Here is a 27,518-nt window from a genome sequence, read left to right on the forward strand (position 1 = left end):
AACAGCTACTCGAGTATAATCTTACTTGAAAATGGCAGGCCAGCAGTCAACTTCAGGGAGTGAGGAGGAGACCTTTGTGTAACCACCAAGGAAGATCAAACAAAAACACTCTTTCATCTGGAATTATTTCACCTTTCCAGATTGCCAAAAAAAGGTGAATGTGCCAAAGGTGACTTGTACTATTTGCGGAAGTGTCTTGTCTAGAGGAGATCCGAGCAAGAAATACTTCTTTAGTATTTATTCCATGCTGAGGCACTTCAAAACAGTGCATCCTATACGCTATGCTCGTGAAACAACTAGAGCTCTAAGGGACAACCCTCCACCTGCACCTGCTCAGCCGAGCACATCATCTGCGGCCGCAGATTCACCATGCACCAGGCCACTTGAAATCCGGCCCCTGTTCCAGAAGGTGCACATACATTGCAATGTGTTTAATGATGTTATTTGCTACGGAGAGAGCAGCATAACATTGATTGAAAAACGAATACAGCAGCACACATGCTCCAGGCCACATTTTTTTTGATTTTTTTTTGGTCCTGTTGAGCAGTTTTTGATTACCAGTTTTTTTTGATGCTCTAAAAAAATCCAAAAAAAACACAAAATTGTTAAAAAACTAAAAAAAAAGACAAAACAAAAAAAGACAAACAAAAACTGTTCTTTTCAGAACTCACTTCACTTCTCCAAAATGAGCTATAGTCTTAATATACTGTTTTTTATTTTTATTGAATGAATGTGTAGTGTATACATGAATGATTGAAATGATTGAAATGACTGAGTGAAGAGGAGGAAAGGACAGACAGAATGAGTGAGAAAAGGAAAGTATGATCAGTCATGTAAGGGAAGTGAAAGACTGACTGCAACAAAAGGACTAAGGGTAGAGGATACAGGTAAGAAGAGTGAATGAGTAAGGGAATGGCAGTGAGTAATGGAGAGTGATGGAGGAAAAGTGAGAAAAGGGGAGTAAGGGACGGAGATAGGAAAAGGGAGTAACAGATGAAGCGGATGAAGTACAGCAGGGTAAAGGGACTGAAAGTAAGAGAAGTGGAATGATGGTGAGATAAGGGGTATGAGGATTAGAAAAGGGGGTAAGGGAAAGTGAGAGATGGGATGGAGGGATTTAGGAAACTGGAGTGAGAGAAAGGGAGTCAGGATTTCAATGAACAAAGGAGAGTGAGGGAGAGTGAAGGAAAGAATGCGAAAAGATGAAGGGGTGTGAGATACAGACAGGAGGAAGTGAAGTAGGAGAATAGGAGTGACTATGAGTAAAGGATAGTGACAGTTAGGGAACGTGGGGAAAGGAGAATAACGGAGAAGGTTAAAAAATTAACATAGATGGAAAATGAGTGATGGAGAGAGGAGGAGTGGTAGAAACAAAGGGGCAGATTTATGTTAGACTTGCGCCACTTTTACGCCGCCGTTGCGTCACTTTTGTGACGCAGCGGCGGCGTAAACCCTGCGCCACGTTGCGCCCTATTTACATCGTGATGCATCTATGGAGATGCGTCACGGTGTAAACCCCTGTGCCGGGGATGGAGGGATTTAGGAAACTGGAGTGAGAGAAAGGGAGTCAGGATTTCAATGAGCAAAGGAGAGTGAGGGAGAGTGAAGGAAAGAATGCGAAAAGATGAAGGGGTGTGAGATACAGACAGGAGGAAGTGAAGTAGGAGAATAGGAGTGACTATGAGTAAAGGATAGTCACTGTTAGGGAAGGTGAGGGAAGGAGAATGACGGAGAAGGTTAAAAAATTAACATAGATGGAAAATGAGTGATGGAGAGAGGAGGAGTGGTAGAAACAAAGGGGCAGATTTATGTTAGACTTGCGCCACTTTTACTCCGCCGTTGCGTCACTTTTGTGACGCAGCGGCGGCGTAAACCCTGCGCCACGTTGCGCCCTATTTACATTGTGATGCATCTATGGAGATGCGTCACGGTGTAAAGACCTGCGCCACATGAAACCTGCGTCAGGTTTAATGTATGCAGGGTGGGCGTTCCAGCGGAAAAAGCCTTGGAAAAGTGACGTAGTGAAATCTACAAGAAGTTACTTTTCTGACGCTGCTGCGTCAAAACCTTGCGCCTGCTTGAAGCAGGCGTAAGGCATGATGCAGCATGTTACGTATGGGCAGCCCCTAAACATTGCTGTAGTTGCGTCGTGCTTGCGACACGACTCCAGCAATGCGCCGCCCTTACGCCATCAGATGCGTCACGCATCTGTTTATCCTTGCCCCACGATGCGCTGCATTGTAAATGCGGCGCATCTGTGGTTGCGCAAGGGTAAACTTGCGTGACGCATCTTCCCTGGCGCATCCCTGCTGATTTGCAGGGATGCGCCAGGAAACATAAATCTGCCCCAGAGATGTTAAGGAAATTAAGGGTAAGACAGACAAAGGGAGAGAGACAGAAACAGAGACAGAGAGCAAGGAACTGAGAAGGAGTAAGGCAGTTAGAATGAATGAGACATATGGAGACAGGGAGAGAAACATGGTTGAAAAAATAGTAATGGAGGCAGTAAACCTAGGGGAGTAGTAGAGAAGGAGTGAGGGAGTTATGAAAGAGTAGTAAAGAAAGAAGAGAGAGGGAAGGAGAATGAGAAAAGCAGAGTGAGGAGAAGTGAAGAAAAGGGAGCATGAAAGTGAAGGGGTGAGAAAGACAGATATTTTAAACTTACCAGACCAACAAAATAACTTCATTAGAAATAAATGTTTTTTTTTAATTACAAGAAAAATGGATTAAATTTCCTAAATTTTCTTTCTCGATCTGAAAAAAAAGAAAAAAAGTAGTAATATTTAACAATACATTTTAGAATACAGTACACATATTTTCATATTTAACAAAGTAATTTTTTGCCCTTTTTTTGCTGTTTTCAGAATATATTGAATTTCACTGAAAATAGTGATATCAATTGCATTCATCACTTAACAGCGGGCAAAAAAATAAACAATCTGAAAGATTGTTTAAAAAAGCCCTGAATCTATCCTCATTAAAACATACCTTGATAGAAATGTAACATAAAAAATATCTTCTAAGAACAATAACTATTTCCCATAAATAACGTCTGTAAATCTTGTTGCTTAAGCACATACACCAAAATAATATCTGTCAAAGAAGCCCACAATAGAAACATTTACCTTTCCATGAGGCCAAATGGTAATTTTTAAATCCTTTTTAGGTGAAATATCCAATGGTAATCCTATAAAATCGATAAAATGGTTTCTTCAGATGCTGCAATTTGTATTTAAAATTTTGGTTTTCGAAAAATTAAGTAGGAATTTGGTAATTCTGCAGGCAAACGTTGCTTGAAAATCAATTGAGAATCATTACACAGTGTCCAGCCTTTTTCACATTTTAGATAAACTGTGTAATGACCAGAAGTTATAGAAGGTCCATCATGGAAAATTATTGCAACTGCAACAAAAGTCTTTCCTGATATTGGTAATTGATTTCCTACAAACTTCTTTATTAAAGTGTCCAATTTTGTTCCATCAGCTCTACAACGTTGCATCATTAAAATTATATACTGTCCATATTTGTTTAAAAATAACGTTGATAACATTTCTGATTTACATTCAGAACATTCCATGTTGTGATTTGCATCTTTAACTATTTTACTAAAAGTCACTGATTTACTCTCTGGTAATGTTAAATATATGAACCTTTCAGAATCAACATTAGTGCTGCATGTGTTCATACAGTTTTCACAACAATGTTCCCATTTATAAGAGAGACCCAACATATTTTCTATTTCATCTTCCAGTACCATAAGCATATACATTAAGAATTCCTGTGCATCTTGCTGGACATTTTGTGTAAACTGTGTACATCCAGAACATACATCTAAAAGATTTCTAACATCAGAAGCACTTTCTATTTTAGTTTTATCATTACTCAACTTTTCATAAAGGAAACTCAGCAGAGAACAAAATCTTTTTTCATGATTTAGTATTATCTGCTCTTGCAAACTTTCAAGATAAAATACAACATTCAGCACTACATTAGCGTAGCAGTTGACACCAGAGCTATTTTCAAAATGACAACCAACAACCTCTTCAACATTGTCCTTTTTCTTTTTGCTTGCAATCACATCACTCTCCTTTTGTTTTCTCTTCTCTACATCCTCATTACAGATATTCTCAATTCTCCTTATCCGACAAACAACACGTTTTTCAAACACAGGATACTGACCTAAATGAGGAGCATAGCTTCTTCTTAATCTATTATACTCCTTTACACAATTTGCATCAGCACTAACTTTTGAGTCATAAAAGTCTATCATAAATAAACCAGATAATTTTTTCACTCGTGACAAGGCAACATATGCCATACCTTCTTTAAACACACTAGATCCAATGTTTACAAAAGCACTATCTACAGTTAATCCTTGAGATTTGTGAATAGGTACAGCATATGCTAGAGAAAACGGAAACTGCTTCCTACGTACATATAAGTCTTTCACAAGCAAAAAACAAACTGAACAACAACTAATGTCTTTAACCTCTTCAATCTGATCAAATTTTATTTTTAAAAATTCAATTCCATCTTTTTTCTGGTAATTAACAAAACCCACAACTTTACCCATAGCTCCATTCACTAAACCTTTTTCTACATTCAAATTACGTCTTAAAATTACTCGACAGTTCATACATACATAAAGACTCTTTTCTAAACCAGCTGTTTTCGATATGTTTTTCTCTAGAGAATCCAATTTAGTTTTCAATTTGCCTGTCAATGTAATAGTTATTCCTTCATGCTGTATTTTATCCACAGCTTCCATTTTCATAATCTCTTCATTTTTCAATTTCAAAAGTTCTTCATTAAATATAGAGCATTCATGTAGTGTTGGCATTAAGCAGATTACAGTATGTTTTTCTGCAATTTTCTTGTATATTTTCTCTGGAACTATTTGTTCTGTTTTAAACAAATTACATTGCAATCGACTCTGTAAAGCTTTTCTGCAATTTTCTGTGAGTAGTCCAATTCTGATATCTTTGAGAATACGTGCATAATCATCATCATTTGCTTGCCGCATATTGGTAATGAGTTCTTTGTACTCAAAGTATGACCAAATATTCACATTACCTATACTTCCTAAAGACTTTTTTGTGTCTTCATGTGCAAGAGTATTACATACTGGTTGTCCTTTAACTGGAGTGAGCTACAGTAGATCCCCAAAAACTTTAACATGTTTTCCTCCAAATAACACGTCATAGTCTGTCTTTAGAATTTGCTGCATTCTTAAATGCACAAAGGCAAGCATTAAGTTTGATACCATGCTTACCTCATCAACAATGAGAACTTTCATTTTCTTCAACACTCTTGAAACTTCAAAATACGCTTCTCCTGTTAGCTTGTGGTATTCTATTTTGTTCTCATGCTCTACTGGTAGCATTAGCAAACGATGTAAGGTAATTCCTTTTATGTTATATGCTGCTAACCCAGTTGGAGCAGTAACAACACAAGACAAAGTTGAATCCATTTTTTTCTGTAGGTAGCTTCTAATTACTTTAATTAAGAAACTTTTTCCAGTTCCAGCTTGTCCACTCACATACATTCTGATTGGTTCAAATGATGTGCATGAGCACTCTTTATTTTCATGTAGTAATCCATGATCAATTTGTTTTGTGACTTCTTCAGAAATTTGTTGTTGTTCATCATTCAGTTGTTGTTCCAAATTTGATAAGTCTATTAAATTTTCCTGAGCTTGATTCATAGCTGTTTCCACTTCAGTCATGGCTATTGCAGCTTCATTTTCTATGATTGGTTGTCCTAGGGGATCTTGACTGAGAGTACCAGAACTTTGACTGTCTTGAGAACTGTCTCTAGCTACTTCAGCTGCAATTGTAGCTTCTTGTTCAATTTCTTCATTTAACATTTGTACATCATTTGTGAAAGTACTGCATTCTATGCTATCTTTACATGCGTTAAAGGAATCTTCATAGCTCTGAAAATCTCCAAGTAATTCATCGTCTGAACGCCATGGTTTAAACAGCTGTAAAAGTGCTAAGTAGTAAAATTCCTTTTTGTTACTAGTGTCGCAACTCAGCTTCTTGTGATTAATCAAACTTCCTTTTGTTTGTTTCACCAAACATCCTTCCTCACCAATGACTTTATATTTTCCATTGTTGATGTCTTCTGTGGCATTCCGTGTAAAAATGTAGTTCTGCAGCACTTCATAGAGACACATGTTCTCAAGATGATGACTTCTGTTTGGGTAATATGTGTCCAACATATTTGTTTTCAAAATGTCTGTACTTTCTGGTTCGTTCTCTGCTAAATATTCAATTTCTCGAATAGATTTCAGTACACGATTTCGCATTCCTGCAAGGCCTAAACTTACCCAAATTATTCTTCTGGATTTGGAGTACAGACTTGCAGATGATAACCTATCTGAGCATTCGTATGACCCAATTTCTCGATGCGATAACATCTTTAAGCTGAAACTGTATAGCTTTTTACTGACAGTCTTCTCATGAGAAATCTCTTCCCACATTTCTTTCAATTCCGTTTTCTCAGATCTAGTGATGTAAGATGTGACATACCGAGCAACAGCAATAGAATTGTCAGCTACATACTGAATATCCATGTTAGCATTCCACATGGATAAAATGACTGGGTCGTAGTCATTTATATATTGTGACTCTTCTTTTCTTCTTAGGTTGTAAGTATTTTTCGGAGATTTTCTTGTAATGGTATGTCGCACAGCTGACATAAAACTGTTTACTCTTCCTTTTGAAAGAACAGGTCGTGGAAATCCAAATCGACATTTTGTGTAGAATTTATCTTTACTCTTGTACTTTCGTCGACATTATTTTCCACACCGATGACTATGGAAACGTAAAACTTGCTCTTTTAAGTTTTTTTCTTCTGTGCTTTTAGGTATAGCACATGTTGCATATTCTTCAATGAAAGATAAAACTGCATCATCAGAATCTGTTCCAAATTTTGGGGCATCCTTGATCCACAACAGCATATGAATATGAGGAGCACCTCTTGCTTGGTACTCTTTTCTCCAAAAGAAATCCACAACTTCTCCAAGTGGTGGATTTTTTTTATTGCAGATGAAGGACATCATAGCCTCAAATCTATGATTGAAATATCTGAAAACATTAACCGGATCCAATGAGCACAATTCTCCTGCTGTCTTGTATTGGATGTTTTCAATATTTGAATTTGCCTCTCGAAGAAAATCCAGTAAATCATCCCAAGCGTACTCCGCATGGCTTAGGGTAAGGAACCATGTAGGAGTTCCTAAATTCCGTAACATACTTTTCAATTCTCCATGGCGTCGATACCAATATTCATTAGTTCCACGCTGACAAGCCATCAGATTAATCAATTGAGATTCCAAATGATCATCTCGCTGTTGCACTTTGTTCATAAAATCCTTAGCAGACACATTATGTAGATGCACTCCACTTTTTAAAATGTGATTTACTGCATAAGATAGTGCAGACAAGTCACTTTCAAATAAAAGATGGAACAAATAAGGAATACTTTGACGAAATCTTGAATCTTCTGCATATAATCTTGTAGTCCGATACTCAGAAGCAGGAATCTGTACTGGACGTTCATCATATCGTCCACCTTTTCCTGTAGGAAACAGCTGGGGAAAACATCGAGCTTCCAAGCTCTCCTCCCATACTCTCACAGGAGTTCCTTTTGCTTTTTTCATCTGAAACAGATCAATAGTGTTTGCCATAACTTCTTTAGAATGAAGAGGATGTATGCTGAAATGTTCATAAATTTCTTCTTCTTTTGACTTATCTACTTTTTCAATTTGCCCAGTTGGTATTCCTGTGTCTGCTAGTAAAACTTTTTCATCTTCATCCATATATTTATTTTCAAATATAAATTTGCTCTTTGTACTTTTCGTACATCTACTAGCTCCTGCCAAATTTTCTTATTCTTTGTAGGTACACCATTAACCAGAATAACTAATGGTTCAGTTTCCAAACTATCTGCATCAATTGTTTCAATATTTTTTTTCAAATCTAATGGCAAATAGACAACTCTTCCTTTTAAACCTCTTTGTAAATCTGAAGGAGGTAATTTACCTGTTTTGGGCTCCATACGAACTATAGTCTGAAACGGATGGACACATTGAATGAGTATAGACTCATACGTATACGTGGAGAGGTGTGGCTCACTGGTTAGAGGCGGCAGATCCGCAAGCAGAGAATCGGCCAGGGACCAGGGTTCAATTCCCGACGCGGCAGGGTCGTGGACCAGGGTCAAAACGGACTCGATAATTCTCGCCTCGGTACCTACTCTAACCAGGAACACACTCGGCAACTCTGGGCATTAGCTTGCCTCATCTCCACAACGGCCCCCCACATTCGCCGGGGATGCCTGGTTTCACCTTGGAGATACCCAGGAGGGACCATCTCACAGGGATAGCCAGGACGGGTTCCCCAGCGGTCTACAGCGCCACGACGCCTCAGGGCAGCAGTGTGCTTTACAAGACACATACATTTACATTTACATTTAAATCACTAAGTTCTGCAGGAATATCAACAAATTCTAAATTATTATGTACAGCTCTAGCTGGCATTTTATTTTCTTCTAACTTGTTATAACAGTATTTAAAAATACGCTGATCTTCACCCAAATAAAAACAATTTTCCAGAAACAAATATGTAGCAAAATCCTTCCACTCATAATTATTTTCTTTTTCACTTTTTTTATAGAGATCAACATTCCTTGTTTGAGTTTTATAATGGCTTCTCCGGCAACAAATCCAAGTAATATTTGGTCTTTCATTAGAGATGATAGTAAATTTTGTCATATGATCTTCAAAAATGTTACTAACAGTGGGTTCTACATTCTCTTCCACATTTTCTTCAATAACTGTGTCATTTCCTGCACTTTTTTGTTCTGGACCAAAGTAACAAAACTGAATTTCATCAGTAACCTTCTCTACATCTGATACAGATCCACGCAACAGAGTACTATTAAACTCATTTAACTTTAGTGCTGGACTTTTAGCAAAATACAATCTTCTCACAAACTTTCTCATTTCAGCATGATGTACTGCCAGCATCCTAAAATGGTGAAAAACACTTTGACAAACTTTCCTAGAAAGACAAGCCAGAGAATGTCCTTGCAAACCAGTATTCTTTCTCACTCTGCATGGATCTAGTCTTTGAAGCACCTTAATCTTCTGTTTAACACTTTTTTCACTATATTCTCTTAGAAAGTCACGTAATTTATCAATAAATTCTTGTCTTTACAGTACAAATACTACTACAATTCCAAGTGTACACTGGGGCTTTAGGACGTTTCCCATAACCTCATCAGCTAACACTTCTTCCTCATTTCTTGGAACCATTTTCTCCTTTTCCTTTACACAACCATCCTTAACTTCATAACTTCGACCACTGGTGTCAACTGCCTACAGCAAACTATTACTTTGAAGATAACTCTCTTCATTAAAAAATGGTTCAGTACTTGAACTATGCTTCCATTCTCCTAAGAACACATTACAAAAGTTTTTTTTTTCACTACTCTTTTCCTTTTGCTTTTTGACTTCATTACATTGACTATTTTATCTAATGTATGGATCCTGGTCAAAATTAAAATGAATAGTTTTCTTATTAATTCAAAAGCCTTTGCAACAATTGATTCAATATGTTTCTTTTTCTTATAAAATATAGCTTTTTTCCTATTTTTTTTGACATCCTTTAGCAAATTGAACACCACTCTTCTCTGAAACATTTTTTTACGAATGTTTTGAAATTCTGTTTTTCTTTTTAAGTCATTCTTTCTTGCTTCTGATTCTACATTAGCATTTAGTATTTCCTTTCTATTGTCTTGTTGTTTTCTTCTTGAAACACTATTTGCAGAGGATATACTTTCTACATTTTTTCTATGTTTGAGGATATTTTTAAACAAATCCTTAGTCTGCTTACTAGAAGACTTTTTCTTTTTTCCAACATGAGGTTCTTCAACTAATTTTTGTTGTCCAGTTGTCTTCAAATGTAGATGTTTTTGCTGTTCTGTTCTCTTTCTTGATTTTATAGGCATGTTTAATTCATTTCAGTGTTGTTCAGCAATACCTAAAGGAAAAAAAAAATACCTTTATGTAATTTAAATATATTACTATATTTTTTTTGAGCTTTTCAAATCCTATCATATGAGCTGCCCCTTTCCTACTAGTGCAAGTCTTACACAACCAGAGCAACACAAATTAAATCTCTGACAACAATTCCTGTGTGCACACAGACTCATGGTGTGATTCTAGGCAGAAAACGATATTTGATTGGTAATTTCAAAGCACATTTACTACTGTGATAGAGCAAGTGATAATTACTGTAACACCCTGACACATTTTCCTTATAGTTTAGAGAGGCAGAAAAGAGCACATGTCCTAACAGCTACTTGAGACCATGAGCATGTGCAACCTGGGTGAGTGATTAGACTAGAGCAAAGGAAATGAGCCTTGGTGATGTTGAATGCTGTTAGCGTTACACACTGCTATCTGAAATACCACACAGTGCTGAATAGTAAGCATGGGAGTGCAGGAGAAGCAGCTGGCTGTGTGCTAAGAGTATGTTTCTGGAGACTGTGTATTGTCAGATGCAAGAGAGATCTGCATGGACACTGGCACAACTGCATGAAGACTGCATAGATGTATGTAAGATCACCTGTGGTAAGGGTTAATTGGAGTTTTGAACATGTAGGAACTACCTCACCCATTGCAGGAGTGGAAGGAAAATCTACCCTGTTGTTTTGAAATGTGTTAGCATTTGCCTCGCATCTGTGAGATAGTGATTTCTGCTGAATGCTAACCATCACAGTTCAAGAGAACAAGATGCCCCTTTCCTACGAATGAAAGTCTTACAGAACCAGAGCAACACAAATTAAATCTCTGACAACAATTCCTGTGTGCACACAGACTCATGGAGTGATTCTAGGCACAAAACAGTATTCCTGGGTGATACCAGTACACCTTAACTTATGGTGAAGACATACTCCATAATTTCCTACAAGTTCAAGGCAGTTAAATATCTTCCAAAACATAAAATGTAAAACACAACTTTAAAAGAAGAAACAAATTCCTCTTATTTATATCAAAATACACCACATACATCCCCTCTCAAATTCATAACTCACCTTTAAAAGTAGTTAGTTGAGAAAGAAATGTGCCACTCACACAGCAGATTATCAGAGCCAGAATCTCTGAGCTGTACTCCTCTCACCAGAACCACTAAATGGCAAAATTTCCCTCTCTTTTTTCACACATATACATGTTAACTTCAAATCACATTGCATCCCACATTTTTTTAATGGAAACACACATTTCTATTGGTTGCAAATTTCAACCCTTTCCAAATGATTCCTACCCCCAACATGACTTCTGCCTGCTACCATAGCAACAGATCATGGAACACTGGTGTGAGCAGAGAGGTCAGAAGTTCAGCACACAATGTTTCTAATCCAAAGAGCAAGAGTGCTTGACTTTTCAAACCTAACAGCATATCCAAAGTAATCTTCTGTGGGAACACATTTTTCTGAACCAATACAAAACATGCTTTTAAAAATTTCAACATACGGCCTAGGTTTTAGTGTTGAATGGTCTGAAACAGCCAATGAGTTCTTTTTATTAAAAAAAAGTATGTAAGCCTCCATTTTACAACTATCTTTCTTTTCATATTGCCATTCTACTGAAAGACACCTTCTGAGTGCATCCAGATCTCCTTGAAAGATGTTCACAGTGTGGATTGTAGGTCATAGCTATGTCTACTGGAGTGAAAAGTATGCAGAAAAAAGAGGTATTGTGAAAGACCTTGCTTTGCCAAATGTAGACATTAAATGGATTGGTCAGAGAGGGTTAAAGTGGCACCAATTAATGCCTTTGGTGAAATACTTTCTACATCTCCCACAGCCTGACCTTATAATTGTGCACTGTGGTGGAAATGACCTAGGCACTTTAACTGGGGTAGGTCTGGAAATGCTTGTTAAGTACACCTTTGTGCAATTGATGTCACTTTTTCCACAAACTACCTTTGTATATTCTAATATATGCCAAAGGCAAAAGTGGAACTGGTCCAACCAATATTGTCCGCAGATTGAGAAAGCAAAAAAGCACGTCAATAAGTCTGTTTCTGCTTTCCTCAGAGACTATGGTATGGGTTCTATATACCACAACAACTTGCGCTACAACATGCAAGGCATTTATAGAGGAGACGGTGTACATTTCACAGATGAAGGGAACAGAGTCTTCCTCTTGAACTTTAGACTCTGCATCGGTACTTACTTGTAGGTACAAAAAAACACTCAATGAACACAACGGCTCTTTTTAGAGCCAACCAACATCTAAACACTTAAACTTGATTTATAATTCTATTTTTTTTATGAATTTATTGCCGCTGTGCGCGCATCGTGCACGCACGGTGCGCGCACCCCGCAATATTTATAAAATACCTAAGGGGTCTTTCATGGTCCCCCTGAGAAGACCTAGGGGGTCAGGAACTCTCTACCCTGCCCCCTTTTCACATTCTCCACTTGTGTTTTTAGCTCTATTCTGCCTCTAAAACTCAAAAGGGCGGCTGGGGGTGCGCGCACCGTGCGCGCACCCCCGCGATTTAAAAAAAAAAAAAAAAGTTTTTTTCACCCTTCGGGGTCCTTCAGGGACCCCCTTACAAAGGCTAGGGGGTCAGGAACTCTCTACCCTGCCCCCTTTTCACGTTCTCCACCTTTATTTTTCACTGCCACACACTTCCTGATTTCCACTGATTCGAATGTTGACTGACATCTAACCACCAATCAGAATTAAGCTCACGCACTGCACCGTGCGCGCAAGTTGCGCGCACCGTGCGCGCATATAGATGTTTATGTACATTTAACAGCAATTTTCTCAGGAACTACTGAACAGATTGACACAATATATGCAAAAGGCACATGCCTGACCTGAGGACTACCTCCTTGCCAAATTTAAAGTAATTCTGTTCAGCCGTTCGGGTTGTACCTTCGACTAAAGGTCGTATGGGAAAATGCATGGGGAAAACGCGTTTTGGGACCCCCCTTTTTTCTCAGCCCCCGCTTGACGAATCACCCCGAGACTTTCAGGGTAGGAGCTGAGCGGAGCGCCCCATTAGTTTTGAAAAATTCGTGAGGATTCGTCAACCGGCGCCAAAGTTATTCAAAATAGAATTTTCAGATTTCCTATGGGAACTCGGTCCTAACTATAACTATCTACTGGTGACCGCCAGTAGATAATATATGTATATATATATATATATATATATATATATATATATATATATATGTATATTTATTTTAGTGTGTGACTACAAGACGACACCGTAACACACAAGACCCGCATGGTGCTCAACAGCACCATATAGTAGGTGAGAATAGTCAAATGGAAATTTTGAGAGGCACTATTTTTCATGGTATAACTCCGAGTCGGGTACCATTGGTGTATGTTTGTCATCTGGGTCACATAGCATGTTCACCAAGCATGTCCCCCACTAGAATTATACACAGGACGATTTGATGGTCAAACCGTACAACAGACTCAGTAGAATGATTTACATCATCAATTTTAACTGTTTTTAGCACAACTATAGAGAGCACAAATGGGAAACACATTCATTTCAAGGTAGTAGCACGGGTGAGTCGATAGTCCATAGACATTAATCACCAAAATCATTCTGACTAAATACATTGAATAAGTCATGGTGTAAATAATATATGTACAAGTTACTTATACGAGATCCCCAAATACATATCTATCTTTTCAAATATTACTGTTTCTTTTGTCTTTTAGAAAATCTACTGGAAGATATAAGATTATAGGTGAGTGCAATAGGCCTCATTCCTGTGTTGCATGAATAAATTGCGAAACATAAGGCAGGGACACCGAAGAGTAGACATCTTAGCCCTGAAGAAGGCCCCGGACCCGGAAGGGCTTAAATTGAGGGCCGAAACATGTTGGCATTTTAAAGAGGGTATATTTGAATAAATTAAATTCAAAAGAACCCCATTGATTCCACAATTTTATCTTATACCACAGGTACCCTAGGAATAAAGTATAGAGTTGAGGTATACCTGTAGGTATTTTTATTATATCATCCATCTGGTTCCCTGTATAACCAGTTGTTACCTTATACAAGAATTCCCATAACAGCTGTGGTTGAGTCCGTCCAGGTAGTACCATCTTACCTGGGTGTGGAAAGACGCCAATGATGAAGCATGTCACTATTAGTGAGTGAGGCGTCTTCTCCAATATCTTTGGATATTCCACCACCTGAGTGGTTATGTACTAGGACATCATTTATTCAGGGAGTTCCCTGTAAAAACTAAGTTTTTTAAATATGTGTACCCTACCAGCAACTGTCCCAAACAAAATGTCTGGCTCACAGAGTTGGATTCACCACCAATGTACATGCGGCAGTCTGTCCCTCCCTGTGTACGGACAATACTCATTGAGGGACAGGATTTGTCATACTAATCAACACTCATCACAGTTGTACACTGGTGAAGTTGCATAGACTTTATTAGCATGTGCGTGTCAGTACAAGCAAGGAATGGGCCACATCAGGCAAACAAATGCTTAAGACACTTACAGGCAGAATGGGAACTTATCGAGGTGCAAAAAATGGGGAGGCAAAAATGAACACATATCCTTACAGATTGCAACGGTCCCAGCCCACCTTGCCTTGCTGGTCGAGTCATTTGATGTTTGGCATCTGCTCATTGCCCCGTGTCCAGGGACAAGACTCACAGCCCATGGGATCTGCATGGAGCTGTACCACCGGACTGTGCCAACTGTGTGCTATGCTGTCAGAGAGCAGGTGAAAGAGACCAACATGGTCACATGTTGTACTACATTTCCATGTGTGTAGTCTCCCTCCAGCAGTATGTGAGACTTTAGAACATTGCTGAACGATGCTGTGCAGCTCCGCCCATGGGGCTGCATCACCTTGCATAGGTATTTGACAACACGCGTAGGTGCATGCACATGCTTTCTGAGTACGGGCAAATGCATGCGTGTCCACTGTTGTCCTGGGATGTGTGACCATTCCTCCACGATGCAACACGGTGTTGGGACCTGTGCTCTGGGTGACAATCAGTTGTGGCTGCACGAAGGTACTTACTTGTCCTTGAAAGCGAGAGAAGCTTCATAGGCAATCAGTTCCAGAAGAACATCACTTTCGGGTTCAAGGAACATGAGGGAGAGCCAATCCTTTAACTGGTCCGGACAGATATGTTCTGTCCGCAACGTTTCACCAATTCCGCAACACATCCCAATAGGGGAGTGCCTCGATGTTGTCACTGCACACCATGACTTGTGCAATCTCCCATCCACTACTGCCAGCACATACGCCACAGATCGGGGCGTCCCATGCACGGGTTTCCCGGTTTCACTCCTGTTCGTGGGCCAACAGGGGGCGCATACACAAGTCATAATCCAGTTCAGCTACCGTTGTGTTGGATAGGCAGACCTCCATGGGCCACTCGAATGTGCATGATCGACAGTGGAACCAGGGATGGACGCATGTGACGCACGCAAGCTGGAAACTCAGAAGGTAACTGATTCACAAAACTGCCATTGGCATAGCTCCCAACAGATGCAGCATTCATGCACGGTACAGTTCCACATGACAGGGGTTGTGCATGTGCCCGGGATTGCCTGCCATTGCGTTTGTTGGTCTCGTACAGCCGGCACTCCTAAGACCGGTGGCAGTTCTGTGGACGATATGGCACAGCTCAGAGTTATGAGTCCTCTGTGTGTTCAAAGTTTGGACGTATGGGTTGTTTTTTAACAATGTCTCTGGGGCATCCCATGCAGGTGTAGCTCAAGCAGGGACAAGTGTGTGTGGGGTGTGTGCACGTTGGTCTTTCATTAGCACAGTTCGTGGTGTGGGAGTCATCAGAGTCTGGTATCGTATCTCACTCAGTTGGTGCCGGGCGCAGCGAAGACCAAGGTCGGAGGTTCGGATGTCCTTCCGCCTTGTGTATTGAGACAAAGGAGCTTTCATGCCTAATTTTAGTCTGACTACTGCTTGCATTTCTGGAATGTGATGTCGCCTTCGTGTGAATTTGATGCCAGGCCTTAGATTTAGGGTGCACCAATTGCGAAACACATGCAACAGTTGGAATGTACGGGCCAAGGGTCAGATTGTCCTTACGCTCCTTGTTCCGTCTCTCTCCCTCTCTTTCTCTCTCTCTCTCTCTCTCTCTCTCTCTCTCTCTCTCTCTCTCTCTCTCTCTCTCTCTCTCTCTCTCTCTCTCTGTCCTTTGATGAGTGCCTGACACACCTTCTTATCTTAGATATTGTCTTACAGGCTGTCACTTACAGATTGTCCAGGGATGACCCACCAATGCTCTTCCAAATAGTTGTTTGGAGACAAATTTGATTGTGATATTTCATTTGGACTTTCAATAGTGAATGATTGATTCTGCCTTTTCTGTACTCACATGACTGTTAGCTGTTGTGATTCTTCGGCATCAGGCCAATGATTTTGTTCATGGTTTTGTGATGTTGATGTGCAATCTCTTGGTCTGGGGGAAGTGGGCGGTGCCCGGGGTAGGGCCCCGGAAGGGGGTGGGGGGTGGTTCGGGGGTAGGTGGCAGTGGGTGTTGTGGCCCTCTTGGGGCTCTGAGCTGCATGGTGAGTAGCTCCATGGCATCTGTTGTTCTTCAGGTGTGGCTGTGGGCTGGGCTCCCTTTTATGGTGCAGGTTATCGTCCGACTTTGCACCAGTTGGAGCAGGTGCTAGTTTCCTGCTGCTAACACGCCTTGTCGCCTGTTTTGTGATCTTATCACAGATCTGGCTGGTCAATGAGAATGTTGCGGAGTGGTGTTGTTGCTGCTTTTTTCTCCAGAACGCCTACTCTGCATCTTATTAGCGATAGTTGCCGGGGTCATCCATGGCGACGTGTTTTGCGGCTGCTATCGCAGGTAAACAGGTGTTATTGGCTCTTAGCACCAGCTTGTGAATGGGGCGATGAATTTATCATGACTTTGGTTGAGATAAAGTGACGATAACTCGGCGATAGATCCTTGAGAATATGTCCCTTTGAGTAGTCTTGAATGGTGAGATGCAGTGTGAAGTGCGAGGCCTAATGTGACGTAGAGGGTATTTTGTGACGCAGTATGGCATTTTCTGTTGTCATTAGTGGTGGAATGGTCTTTTGAGATGTTGGACAACAGCTTTGTTATAGGGGTATTCCTTTGTTGTGGCGTATGTTGTATTGTGTGGTGCGTGACATGCTGTTGTGTGGTATTGAAAAGTGTGATATGTAATTTGTTTTAGGCACATTGTAGCATGGTATTCTAAGGTGTAGTTTTTAGTGACCTAATAAGGTAAGCAAACTCTTCACAGTTACTAGTATTACCAGGTGAATAATTACCAAGTGACCTAGTAAAGTCTGCACATGGTAATGCCCCTTCCTTGTCTGGTGACAAATTTCACCGGCTGAGAAAAGGTGCAATTTGTGAATAGAAAGTTGCCCATAATTTGGGAAAATATGGTGTGACTGAACCGGTAGTACTAAAACTCTCATGTTATTTTCATTCAATATCTAACTCACAATCACTAGCAAATAAGGGGGTAGCAGATCCTGACATTGGAAATACTGGGTACGGTATTTACTAATCCATTTTAGTTGGCATCTTGTATCAAGGCCCTTACTGGTGGTGTCTGTTGCTTCTTTGAGTAAGGGGGAAAGAAAATTGATAGCGTAATAAGTTGCTTCTTAGCATGTTATTGGCTGTTCCTTGTTTAGGTTGTGTAAAGTATATGACTGGAAATTACAAAATTGGTTTAGGGAAGGCTTGGCCATTTTGTGACTCGCACATCCATCCTTTCCCCCGTGGTTGCTCCCTTGTTTTGGACTGAAAGCTGATGCCAATAGTGAGCATTCTATTGTGCCTGCCTGGGGTGTTGTAGTGTAATATTGTGAGCTAACAACAGCTACCTTCTCTCTTTTTCCTTTTGCAGTGATTTTTTGCCAGCCGGTCCTCAGGCAGTGGTCATTCTCTGTGCCTGGGAAGATCACGGCGCTCGAGGGGTCGTGCCTGGTGATCCCCTGCACGTTCAACGGTTCAATTATGAGATCGGACAGACCTCTGGCATTCACCTGGTGCCTGTGGAGGACTAGAACGTACCCTGAAGTTTACAACAACAAGGATCCAACAAACGTGTTACCTCAGTATGAAGGACGCGCTCTTCTCGTGGGTGATTTGGAAGGTCACAACTGCACCCTACAGATAAACAGCATCACTGGGCGAGATGCTGATGACTATTACGCTCTGATTGAACGGGAGTACAGTCACAGCGTTTCAGTCGACGTTTCAGGTCAGTGCACTGCAGCAGGCCATATTGAAGAGTAAAATGTTTTAAACAGAAAATCCGCAGTACTGTTTGCCTAGTGAGCGGATCCTCAGTCTGAATCACAAAGAGGCCTAGATTTACAGACATACTCCGAAGTCGAGCAAAGACACTATGGGGCAGATTTACAAACCTCTTGCGCCGCCGGTGCATCACGTTGCGTGACGCACTGGTGGCGCAGCCTGCTGAGTGATATTTACAAACACAGGTAAAGTCACCCTGCTTGACTTAACATGTGCTTGTAAATATCGCCCCTGTTCATGCAACACTTTGCTTTTTAGGGGCGTGACATGGGTGCTGCTGTGGGTGTTCCCACGCAACGCCCATGTCCACTGATGTATTTCCAGATTTACGAGAAATCGTAAATCTGGAAATGTGTCAGAATGCTACGCCACCCTATGGGTGGCGTAGCGAGATGCAACGAGGAGAAATGTTTAATTTCTCTTTGGTTTTTTTCCTCTTTCAATGCGTGCTGAATTCTACTGCACACATTGGAAGAGGAAATCACCTCAATTGATTGTTTTTGTGCAGGAAGGTGCCCCTTCCTTCACAAACACAATCTCCCTGTGCCGGCGCATGGATGCAGTTTGTGCGCCAGCGCAGGGCCGCACATAGATGTGACATATTGTTGTAAATATGTCGCATCCCTGTGCTTCGAAACTAATGCAGCTTGGTGCAAAATAAATGATTTGCTGCACCGCGCTGCATGGTCCTGGTGGAAGCAAGGAAAATAGCCCTCATCCGCTACTTGGATAGAATAAACAAGGCCGTATTGGGGTTCATCTAGACCCCGGTGCCATAAGACCTTCTGCACCACAGATGGCTACGACACTGCTCATAACCATCCTTTTATGAATACCTGGTAGGTGTAAAGGTAACTTACAACCTTCTGATTGAAGTCCACTCGCAGCTTTTCCCCCCTTGCCTGCTGCCCTCCAGTAGGTGCAGCGCCATAAAACATGTAACCAGCTTCAGTAAGGACTGCTAGTAAAGACAGCATGAGAACAAACCAAGAGCCCAGGAATAGGTTAGGGGTGTGTGATAAACTAGATGTGACTGCAAGCCAAACTGGCAATCGTGCACTCAGTCTATTTGACTACCAGCCACACTGTACAATTTCAAAAGCACACATTACAATAGGTACTTTGCAAGTGAACGGATGATGTTGGTACTGAATCAGAAAAAATATATGGGGCACATCTACAAAGAAATGACGCGGCGCTGCAAGCATTGGAGCAGTCCAGCCTCAGTTAAACAAGCATTTGCAATGCAATAGGTCTTGCATTTACGAGAGTTTGAGCTATTGGCATTGTAAATGACAATGCCTTTTATTTATGTGGTATTCAAACAAATATAAGGAGCTTTCATTTAAACAAGCCACCAGCTTAAACTCTTGTAAATGCGAGATCCATTGCATTGCAAATGCGTTCAGCGCCCGTGCTATAAATTGTTTTTAAAAGTGATAGGAGAGTGCGTGTCAGCTATTGGAGAAAATAGTGCTCAGAGTCTGTAATTAAAGCCTACTAAGTATTAACACAAGTAACATGGGGTGTCGCCTTGGACGGTTAGAAAACACTACAAGGCGGTACTAAGACGGAACTACAAAGCCTATTGAGAAATGAACAGCCACAGTTTACAGTGGACAATGGCACAAGCAAATGAAAAATATGGGCGGAGCTTCAACACCCTACCTGAATACAGCATGCCTCGCAGAGCAGCACATGCGCTGCCCAGGCTCGTCCTAAAAACAAAATCCATACACATGGCCACCCACTCAGCTTGTACTCAGCCAGTTCTGCCACCTTTCTCAGGCATTCATTAGAAGACTTCTCTCTATCTGTGAACTTGACCAACAAAGTGTGCCAAAACCTTGTTATACCCTCATCCAGCGCACACACACCAGAGAAGAAGGGCATAACTTGAAAGTGCCTTGCCCTATAAGAAAATTCTGCATTTAAACTGATGTAGTGAAAAAAGCAGCATACTACAAAGGTGAAACAAAGCAACCATTGAAGTATACTAGAAGAAAAACAACCCTGGATAAAGGGCGGTCTCTGGTTGCCTGGTGTGTGTGTGCTTTTCAATAACCTTTGTCATCCCCAAACACTTTCAACTAAATTCAGAATGCTTGAGCATAACTAAAGCATTTGCAATGCAATTGGTCTCGCCTTTGGGACCTCATATGCATTTAGCTATGCAGCACATTGGCCTGGGTGCTGAAACATCTACTGTTCTCTAACATGGAGGGAAACCAAGCACCAAACTGTGGAACATGCCAGGTATGGGAACACATGGAGAGAAATACTGCCTATCAGCGGAAAATTGGATTGTCCAAAGCTCTGTTTTTAATATAAAATCACCCCCTTCTGTGGTCATATCACAAAAACAGAAGATTTGAAAAAAATATTATTGTCTACGGATGTATGGCCTAGAATCTAGGGAATGCTAAAGTGATTCTGGTATTTTGCAGCTGGTCGATTTCTATCAAGAAAGTTAAATAGAGGCAATTGTCAGAAGAAAAAAAAAGAAACGAATAGAAAAAAGTCCCTCAGCAAAGGCGGAATGTAAACAAGTCCTGGGGCTGATCTCCAAATCCCATAAAGTACATTCAACAGATCTTCCAGACAGCGCAAGCGCTGTCTAGGCTCAACCTAAAAACGCAGGGATTAGGGTGACTAGTTTTTGAGGAGCAAAAACCGGGACAGGTCAGACATAAAGGTAGGACTAAAGAGTTTTGTATTATTTTTATGTCTAGTATGTCCCGGTTTTTGTGTAGCCATGTAAATGCATGTGTGTTTGCATATGTATATTTGTATAGATATATCCAGTGCTTGAAATAGAAAAATAGACGTGCAGGTACTCTGTACCAAAGTACCTGCTTATTTCTGATAAGTGTCGGTACTCTCCAATTAAAAGTATTACATTTCCCTTGTGAAGTACCGGTACTCTCCATCTCAAAAAAAATGTGCCGGTACTCAGTATCGGACAGTGCCGGCCCATTTAATGCACTGTCTATATAGATATATATCCACCCACATTTGCAGGGCTAAGTTATATAACATAAGCTGTGGAAGGACCTCCACCCTGAGCCCCCCCTGCCTTCCTCCCCACTAGGTCTTACCTCTGCTGCAAGCCCCCAGCTGACCTCCTCCTGTGCTGTCTGAACGAGGCAGATAATGCATTAAATCACATTTGAGGCATCTCTTGAAAAGAGAGTGTGGTTTCATTTCTGCTTCGCAGAAGGACTTTATCTTAGTCCCATAAACCGGAACATTTATTGAAAATTAGGAATAGCGTTGGGACGCTGGGACAGTCCTTTGAAAACATGGGACATCTGGTCATCCCTAGCAGGGATGCCCTGTATTCACAAGAATATGGCACACCCATGTGTTTTCTCTTGGCACAGCACTAAAAAGCTGCCTACCACCAATGCAGACGCCCGAACGCCATTGTGCAAGGGTGCCTGTTTTGCGGGGATGATTGTTTATGTGCAGAAAGGGACACCATCCTGCACATATTCATTAAAGATGATTAAAAGCGATTTGTTCTTTCTAAGGGTATATTTACAAGGGCATTTTGCCAGAGGAGCATCACTTTTTACGACGCTCCGGTGGCGCAATGCTCTGCTCCATATTACCAATGCAGTGCTAAGCCACGTTGCATAGCTTCAACCGCATTATAAATATTTTACCCTTTAATGCAGTTTTCTGCATCAAATGGGTGTACAATGCGTGTTCCTGTTGGCGTTCCACCGCAACACACATTGTTTTTAGATGATGCCCAAGATTTACATGGATCTGTAAATCTGAGCCTGCGCAAAAAGACGCATGTGTTAGAGCGGTGCAAGGAGAAGAAATACTTGTATGCTCTTTCTGCAGCACACATAGCAGGATCAAATCGCCTTTAATGATTGTTTCTGTGCAGGAAGGTACCCCTTCATGCACAGAAACGATCATCCCTGCAAAGCAGGCACCTTGCACCATGGCGCAAGGGTGTTTTTTTTGGTGCTAGGCAGCTGTTTAAGCGCCAGGGTAAACACAGGGGTGCACCATATTCTTGTGAATACAGTGCATTTATGCGTTTTTGAAATGACGCAGCATGGTGCTGCTAAATGTCTTGCAGCTCCATGCTGTGTCATTTCTTTGTAAATATGACCCATAGAAAAAGAAAATAAACGAGGAGAGATACAAGTTTCTATTGATGGTATTGGATTGGAAGACTCTATAACAATGCCAATTCTACTAAGCACTATGAGGACACCGACATATTATCTATAGTAGAATCAAATAGATCTAAAGGTTTTTGAAGGCTCAGGCCCATTCTGGTCACAAGGAGGCAGTCATTTGCGTACATAAGGACAGGTAACGGGGAATTCCCTACCCTGGGTGGATCTGCCACAACACCCAATGGATGGCTATCAAGGTCATTAATATAAATGCTAAAAAGGAATGGTGCTAACATTCACTCCTTTCTAACCCCGTTTTTTATCTTTATACAAAGGGTACATTCGCCACCTGACCCAAATCTAATGCAACACTCAACATCAGTGTGCAGTTGGGCAAGAAGATGAACAATACATGGGTTAACTCCCATGCTTACTAACATGTTTTACAGCTTTGTCTGCACAGCGTTGTAAAAGGCTATCACCCAGGTCCATGAATGCCAGGTACAGACATCCTTCCCTAGCAGGCAGGTATTTGTACATTATTAAATGGAGGTTTAAACATTGGTTCATGGTCCCAATACCCTGTTTGTATAGGGTAGAAAGTAAGATGTTATTTTCATTTGTCCAGTTTTCAAGTTGGTCCAATAAGACTCTACCTAGTATTTTGGCCATCGAGTCGATTAAAGATGTGCACCAATAACAGTTGGGGTCGCTCCTGACCCCCTTTATAAAAATTGGGACAATCAGTGCCTTGGACCATGATTTTTGTGGGCCATGGGTTCACACACACTGTAGGAGGCTCAGCAAGAAGGGAGCCCAGAAAATTATATTTTCTGTGCCTGGCACCTTGCTGCTCGAGCACCTACTCAGCTGACGTAACATCCTTAACAGTGATTACTAGCTGATCAGAATCCTCCAAACTAACTATACCCCTTGTAGCACTGCTCTCACTGCAGACTGGTTCCTTTATGCCAGAAAGGCTGGTAAAATGACTGACCCAAAAGAATTCAAGGATATTTATGTCAGTGGCAACAGAGGAGCTATTTGAGAGGAAAGGTGCATTAACTACTCTCCAGAACTGAGATGAGTCATTCACAGCCCTTGCAGTGGACCCTGTTCTAATCTCCCCTTTCCTCCTCGTAATTACCGCTTTATAGTGTTTCCTCAAGGTGCTAATTACTAGCAGATCCCTCTGGGGATTTTTGACTGCATTCACAAGGCTTTTATGTGCCTGGAAACATGATTGGTCAAACCATTTATGGAATTTGTGGGCGTTTGGGTGCCATTAATTCTTCAGAAATCTTCCTGCAAATTGTTTCAAAGGCCCCTAGTATCTCCTCGTGATCAGAGTCCGAGTTTAGGTATATCTGAAAGTGCTCCATCTAATTTTACAAGAGCCTTTTGAGAAATACATTGGGGTCCCTGTCCTGCCAGTCCCATCGTACTCCCCCATTTCTAGTATATTCTATCTGACAAGCTACTTTATGAACCATTGCGGTCAGTCCAAGGCTAAAGCTAAGGATCAACGGATTATGGTCCAAGAGCTGAAATAAGCCCGGGTGCATCCTGCATTTATCTTTCACTGAGTGCCTTACTTGCACTCTTTGTAGCTCGTCGTCTCTGGCCTCTCCTTCCACCAGTGAACTCAGGGGACAAACTAGCACCCCAGACGAAGAGCAAAAGTTAAGAAGGAGCAGGCGGGGAAACCACTTCAGGAACCCGCACTGCAAGACTCACTGGCGCTCTATGTATTGCGTTGTCTCTGGCCCCTCCTTCCATCAGTGAAGTCTGGTTTATTTAATTGATGTTAATGGTATAACCTAATGATTTAGTTTAGTTATATTTTAAGTGCGGGTTGCTAGTTTTGTAGGGGTATAGAGATAAGTAATTATTAATTACATATTATTAATTAATAGTTAGTTAATTATTTAACGTATTACTTAATATGTAATTTGCTGAATACTTATATATTTTAAGGTGGAGGTTGCTGTGTTTGTAGGTGTATATTAATTATTAATTGTAAATTATTTTTTGTATTTATTATCAATGATGTAATTGGGCAATACTTATTTATTTTTGTTTTAATTTAGGTGTGTGCTGCTAGGCTTGTAGTATAGGGTGAGAAGCTAATTAAGTAATAATTAAATAACAATTTTGTATTGATAATTAATTATTTGATTGATTATTAATTATGTAAATTGTTTAATTGCTTTTGTAATTTTATATATATATTCTTATATAAATGTTAAATAATAATGTTTGTATTAAGAGTTTAATATTTTTTTTTCTATATTAATAGGGTTATTCACATATGTATGTGTTTGAAGTGAAATACTTTTGGGCAATAGTAAATCTTACCCATCCAAGCCCAATGCTTTCCCTACTGTTCCACAGACTTTAGTGGGAATATTAAATCTCCGAAGTCCAACAATTTCCCTTCTATTGCGTTGTTTGGGGGAATAGTAAATGTTACCTCTCTCAAGTCTGACACTTTCCCTACTGTTGTGCTGTTTGAAGTAGGAATAGTAAATTTAACGCCTCTGATATCCTACACTTTTCCCACTGTTACATTGACTGTCGTAGAAATTGTAAATGTAACCTCTCCGAAGTCTACTGTTTTTAAGACTGGAGCGGAAATAATAAACTTAAACCCTCCGAAGTCCAATACTTTTCCTACAGTTGCTCTGACTGGAGCAGAAATAGTAAATATACCCTCTCCAAAATCCAACAATGTTGCTATTCTGCGCTGTATGGAGTAGGAATAGTAAATGTACCCCCCCTGAATTCCAACACTTTCCCTACTGTTGTGCTGTTTGTAGTATGAATAGTAAACAAAACCTCTCCAAATATCATTGTTTTACTACTGTTGCTTAGACTGATATGGGGATAATAAATGTAACCACTCTGAAGTCCAACACTCCCCTACTGTTGTGCAGAGAGAATTAGGAATAGTAAATCTGACCCCTCCAAAGTCCTGTTGTTTTCCCTAACACTTTCCCTACTGTCGTGTTTCTTGGAGTGGGAATAGGTAATGTAACCCCTTCAAAGTCCTACACTTTCCCTATTGTTACATTAACTGGATTGGGAATAGACTAGCTAATGTTCCTGGACTCCAATACTTTTCCTAACATTGGTAACATATATATATATTTAAAAAAAAAAATAATGGTATGCTTTGTATTTAATTTATTTGCTATTTTATAATTGAATTGTTAATATTTCTTAAGTTTTAATTAAATATATATTTATAGGGAGACAGATAGATGGATCAGTGCATATATTTTAACTACTGGGGCCGCCAGTAGCAGTTATAGTTAGAACCTAGTTTCCATAGGAGGAGCGTTTTTTGATTTGCCAATAAAATTGGCATCGTTTGATGAATCTTCGCAAAGTTTTCAAAACTAATGGTGCGGTCAAGCAGGGGCCGATAAAAAGGATGTCCCAAAACACTTTTTCACCATGTAAATTTCCAAAGGAAACTTTAGACAGGGCTTCAGCCCGAACTGAATAACGGAATAATACCAAATTTGGCAGAAAGAGAGCTCTTGGTCCAGAAAGCACTATTTTTGTTAAATGGTGCTGATCAGTTTAGTAGTTTCTGAAAAATGTAAAGATTTTTCAGATATACAACTGTGGCCACAATGGATCCATGACCCCTGCCGATCTTGTGCCTGAGATCTGATGGGCTACCAATACTTCAAACCAGGAAGTGTTGGCAGCCATCTTCTGACTCGGTTGAACCGAGTCAAAAGAAAAAAGGTTAACAGGAAAGAAAAGCGGGCAAGGTAGAAACAGCCTAACCCCATACGCCTGCTCACAACCATTTTTTTGTAAACATTTCGGTGGGGGTCACAGTGGATCATTGAATCCAGCTGAGAATGTAAACAAAATCCCCAAAGCTTATTAACTGAAACACTAGACACCCGGGGGATTCCAGGGAGGTATGGCTTGCATGGATCCCTCAACGTTTTCTTACCCAGTATCCCCAGCAAGCCTGAAAGTTAGCTGAAAAAATCACTTTTTTCACACATTTTTGTGTGGGAAAGTTGTGGCATCATCGGGCTGACACAAATTTCCTACCACCCAGTGTTCCCCCAGGTCTCCCGATGGGGGAACAGTGGATCATTGAATCCAGCTGAGAATGTAAACAAAATCCCCAAAGCTTATTAACTGAAACACTAGACACCCGGGGGATTCCAGGGAGGTATGGCTTGCATGGATCCCTCAACGTTTTCTTACCCAGTATCCACAGCAAACCTGAAAGTTAGCTGAAAAAATCACTTTTTTCACACATTTTTGTGTGGGAAAGTTGTGGCATCATCGGGCTGACACAAATTTCCTACCACCCAGTGTTCCCCCAGGTCTCCCGATGTGTGGGCTTGGTAGGTTTCCCTAGGTGGCCGCTGAGCTCCAGACCAAAAGTTCATGGCACCCCCTTGCAAAACCAGGTTGTTTTGTTATCGGCAATTTTGATGTCACCTCAATACGTTTTGGGCCCTTGCCTGTTGCGGGTACTTGGGCCTCCCACACGAGTGAGGCACCATTTTGATCGGGAGACCTGGGGGAATGCTGGGTGGTATAACATTTGTGTCAGCCCTGTGAAGCCACTACTTTCCCAAAAAAAGTGTAAAAAAAGTGATTTTTTCAACCAAATTTCAGGTTTGCAGGGGATTCTGGGTAAGAAAACGTTGGGGGATCCATGCAAGCCATACCTCCCTCGAATCCCCCAGATGTCTAGTTTTCAGAAATGTGTGGGTTTCCCTAGGTGGCCGCTGAGCCCCGGGCCAAAAAGTCGTGGGACCTCCTTGCAAAACCAGGTTGTTTTGTGATCGGCAATTTTGATGTCGCCTCAATACGTTTTGGGCCCTTGCCTGTTGCGGGTACTTGGGCCTCCCACACAAGTGAGGCACCATTTTTATCGCAAGACCTAGGGAAATCCTGGGTGGGAGGAAAGTGACAGCCCCATGATGCCACAACTTTCCCACACAAAAATGTGTGGGAAAAGTGATTTTATTCAGC

General features: G+C 40.8%; 1 protein-coding gene across 1 annotated transcript in view; it reads left to right on the forward strand.

Annotated features, from left to right (window-relative positions):
• Nucleotides 1-27,518, forward strand: part of LOC146809065 (B-cell receptor CD22-like) — a 554,422-nt gene that overhangs the window by 328,822 nt on the left and 198,082 nt on the right. Inside the window, exon 3 of the mRNA XM_085614284.1 lies at nt 17,945-18,301. Within this exon, the coding sequence (XP_085470410.1) occupies nt 17,945-18,301 (357 nt within the window). The remainder of the gene's footprint in view (nt 1-17,944; nt 18,302-27,518) is intronic.

The sequence above is a fragment of the Triturus cristatus genome, chromosome 7, assembly GCF_964204655.1.
Source record: "Triturus cristatus chromosome 7, aTriCri1.1, whole genome shotgun sequence".
Lineage (NCBI taxonomy): Eukaryota > Metazoa > Chordata > Amphibia > Caudata > Salamandridae > Triturus > Triturus cristatus.